We start from the raw sequence: 4,026 nt of genomic DNA, 5'->3' as shown, positions 1-4,026 counted from the left end.
CAGTGTAGCCTTCTGGGGTCCTGGTGCCTTCAATGAGGACAGCGGTGCTGCCTCCTTGGTTGCCGTGATGATCGAGACCGGGATGGGTGTAAGCAGAGCCTGGCACAGGGGAAGCCCGTGGGCAGTGGCAGCCCTGGTGGGATGAGGGTTTGCCAGTAGTGTGTCCCCCGGGCAGGCCTGGGCATCAGCAAGAAACGTAGTGAGTCCCCAGTTGGCAGGTGGAGGCTTGGAGCAGGGGACGTTGCCCCCACTGACCAGCCAGGGGCCAAGCTGGGCCGTGGCTCTGCTCCGGGCCCGGGGCCGGGCTCCGGGCTGACACCCCTCTTCTCTGGCCCCGCAGTTCAGCAAGATGTCGGTGAAGGAGGGCGCGCAGCGCAAGTGGGCAGCACTGAAGGAGAAGCTGGGGCCTCAGGACTCGGACCCCACGGAGGCCAACCTGGAGAGCGCTGAGCCCGAGCTGTGCATCCGGCTCCTGCAGATGCCCTCCGTGGTCAACTACTCGGGGCTGCGCAAGCGGCTGGAGAGCAGCGACGGTGGCTGGATGGTGCAATTCCTGGAGCAGAGCGGCCTGGACCTCCTGCTCGAGGCCCTGGCGCGCCTGTCGGGCCGCGGTGTGGCCCGCATCGCCGACGCCCTGCTGCAGCTCACCTGCATCAGTTGCGTGCGTGCCGTCATGAACTCCCAGGAGGGCATCCAGTACATCCTCAGCAACCAGGCCTACGTGCGCCAGCTCTCCCAGGGTGAGGCTCCGGGCTGGGAAAGGCGGCGGGAGGGCTGGGGCACAGGAAGAAAGAGCTTGGCCCGGCAGCCAGGGAGGACTTCCTGGAGGAGGAACCAGTTTCCCATCTTCCCAAGTCTGAAGCCTCCAGGTCACCTTGAAGCCGTGGTCCTCTACCGGCTGCACCTAGTTGCCGCCTCTGTTCTGCACCTTTGCCCTGCTTTTCCACTAGCCCTGTGCTAGTTTGGGACCTGTCCCCTCCCCAGTCTCTGGCCTCCGGGCCCCTGTCCACACCGTGGCAGCTGGAGTCACCTGGGTCAGAAACACACGTCCACCCGAGGGGCCCGCTTCCACTCCGCCTGGCTCCGAGCTCCTCGGCCTCAGCCGGGCCTCAGCCCTTCAGGTCTGCGGCCCCTGCCAATGGCATCATCCTCCACTGCCACCCCCCTCCCCGCCCCCATCCCTGCTCTGGCCACCTGGGGTTTTTCCTTCCCCAGCTGCCGGTCCCCCAGTCTCCACCCGCCACCCCCCCACACAGGCTGCTGTGCCCTCGTGTGTCTGCCAAGTCCTGCCCGCCCTTCAAGTTCTGGCTCACTGTCACCCCTTCTAGGAAGTCTCCCCGGACTGCAGCCTACTTAGTCCTCAACCCTTGGGAGAGGCCGCGAGTGGCCCTCGGTGAACAGTGGTCCCTGCGTGCCCTTTGCCTACCAGGCTGTGCTGCTCCCACGATGCCTGGGGCTCCGGGGCGGGCAGGGCCTGTGTGGGCGAACGAACCAGAGACCACCCGGCCCAGGCCCAGCTGTTGCCGTCTATAGAGTCCTTTGTGCCTTAGTCTCAGCAGGGCCGGCCGAGAGACAGCCCCAAAACTTTCCCAGCTCCGGGAATGCAGTGGGAGGCAGGGGAACATGGGGACAAGCAGGCATCGCAGGCTGTGTCTGCTGTAAACACAGTTGGTCTAAGTTTGGAGAAAACACGGGCTCAGCCCTGGGAGGGCTGCCAATGTCGGCCTTGGGCCCGGAGCCCGCAGGCGCCCCCTTAGACCTGAGGGCCAGCGGGAGTCGACCCCGGGTGACTGCGGCCGTGCCTGCCTCCACACCCCTCCCCGTGGTCCCGGGGGTGGTCAGCGCGTCTGGAGAGGCCAGCGCCAGCGCCCCTGGCCTCTGCCAGCCGGGCACTTGGCAGCTAAAGTGTGGGAGCCCAGGATGGGCGGGGGGCACAGGTGGGGGAAGGGCGGGGGCGGAGGAGCCCGGGCTGGGGGCCGGTGGGCCCCTCTGAGCGGCCCCCTGCCCTCGGCAGCTCTGGACACATCCAACGTGATGGTGAAGAAGCAGGTGCTGGAGCTGCTCGCGGCACTGTGCGTCTACTCGCCCGAGGGCCACGCCCTGACCCTGGACGCCCTGGACCATTACAAGGTGAGCGGTGGGTGGCTGGCGCCTGGGGGGGGCCTGGGGGCACGCTGACCCCTGTGCACCCTGCAGACGGTGTGCAGCCAGCAGTATCGCTTCAGCGTCATCATGAACGAGCTCTCGGACAGTGACAACGTGCCCTACGTGGCCACCCTGCTCAGCGTGGTCAACGCCATCATCCTGGGCCCCGAGGACGTCCGTGCCCGCGCCCAGCTGCGCAGCGAGTTCATTGGTAACCCTGCCCGGACCTCCGCCACTGGGGCCCTGGCCGCCCAGCCCGCGCTGCCCCCTTCTGGGGAGACGCCCCATGCCCTCCACTCCAGGGCCCCAGAGGCAGGCTCTGCGTGGGCCCGGGAATCCTCCTGCCCCCGCCTGCTCCCTTCGGTGGACCGAGGGCCTCGGGACCCCTGGACGTTAGCCCTGGAGGGCTCTCTGTGCAAGGCTGCCGGGCAGTGGAGGGAGGCGGGTCCTCTGACGTTCAGTTCCAGCCCTGCTGGCTGTGCCAGTGACCGTTTACTGGGGACCACTGTGCGTCCAGCGTGGTCTCCCCCGAGAGCCCCATATCCCCAGTGTCCCGAGGGAATGGGCGGGCTGCTTTGGGTGGTAGGAGTGAGTCCAGGCAAAGGTTGGAGATGCAGGTGTCAAAGATGCCGGTGACCCAGGGGTGGGCTGCCCGAGCAGCAGCCTCTGAGGCTTACCGCACCTGTCCGTTCCCAGGGCTGCAGCTGCTGGACGTTCTGATGCGGCTGCGGTGAGTCCCCACTCTGCTCCCCAGAGCCAGGCCTCCCTTCCCCCTGGGTCCCAAGCAGCGCCTCCAGATGGGCAGGGAGGGGGCTTCCTGGAGTGGCCCCAGCAGGCCCACCGCTCCTGGGGCCAGGTCCCAGGGAGAACCCACCTGGCCATTCCTAGCGCTGCTGGACAGGCCATTAAGCAGAATTTCCCGCCCAGGGGCTCGGGAGCTGCCCCGAGAAACTAAGTTACCAGGTACGGTACAGGACGCCCAGGTAAATTGGATCGTAGGTAGACAACAGGTCGCTCTGTTAGTATAAGCACGTCCCACGTGTCGCACGGGTGTACTTGTGCCAAACATCGTTCAGCGTTTACCTACAATTCAAATTTAAATGGACATCTAGAAACCCGTGTAGCTGAGAGCCCCATCCCAGGCCTTATCGGGACCACTCTCCAGGGTGGGGCCTCCACCCCCAGGGAAGTGGGCAGGGGGCAACCCCAGCAGTAGGAGCCCCAGCTGGTGCGACTGGCGCTACGCCAGCCTCCGCCAGAGGTCTGCTGGGCGCTGAGGGGGCGGCTCGTTGCCCAGGCTGAGGACGGGCCTGTGCTGGGCTCGGTGAACGCACAGACCCCCGCTCAGGCCAGAGCCCCGCGCCTGCTCGCAGAGGCCGGGGGGACCCCTCGGGGGCAGCCTGGGTGCCGCCCTCCAGCACCCAGAGGAGGGCCTGCCCCCGCTCCCGTGCCCCCCGCGGCGCGGCCCCTCCGCCTGTCCCTGCGGAGTGTGAGAACTCGCGCCTCCCGTCCCGAGGGGCGCGGAGCTGACCGGAGGGGCCGGCTGCTCAGGGCTGTGTGCGCGCCTGTCGGGGGCGGGGGGCTGGGGGAGCAGCCCGCTGAGCGCCCCCGCCGCCCTCCCACCCTCCCGCCGCAGAGACCTGGAGGACGAGGACCTGCTCATCCAGCTGGAGGCCTTCAGGGAGGCCAAGGCCGAGGACGAAGAGGAGCTGCTGCGGGTCTTCGGGGGCGTCGACGTCAGCAGCCACCAGGAGGTCTTCACCTCCCTCTTCCACAAGGTGGGCCGGGCGGGCAGCCCCTCCCGGGACTGTCTGGGCGAGGGGCCGGTGGGCCCAGGGCTGGAAGGAGCCTCCTGTCCTGCCCTGGTCATACCCTGCCCTG

At 67.8% G+C, this 4,026-nt stretch overlaps 1 protein-coding gene across 1 annotated transcript; it reads left to right on the top strand.

Annotated features, from left to right (window-relative positions):
• The first annotated feature begins 349 nt into the window (after positions 1–349).
• INF2 (inverted formin 2) lies at positions 350–2,879 on the top strand. The gene is made up of 4 exons (XM_007455584.1): positions 350–740; positions 2,015–2,130; positions 2,197–2,356; positions 2,842–2,879. Exons 1-4 carry the CDS (start codon positions 350–352, stop codon positions 2,877–2,879), a joined length of 705 nt encoding a protein of 234 aa, XP_007455646.1.
• The last annotated feature ends 1,147 nt before the right edge of the window (positions 2,880–4,026 follow it).

The sequence above is a fragment of the Lipotes vexillifer genome, unplaced genomic scaffold, assembly GCF_000442215.2.
Source record: "Lipotes vexillifer unplaced genomic scaffold, Lipotes_vexillifer_v1.1 scaffold584, whole genome shotgun sequence".
In the NCBI taxonomy this organism is placed as follows: Eukaryota; Metazoa; Chordata; class Mammalia; order Artiodactyla; family Lipotidae; genus Lipotes; species Lipotes vexillifer.
This window is presented reverse-complemented; position numbering and strand designations above follow the sequence as displayed.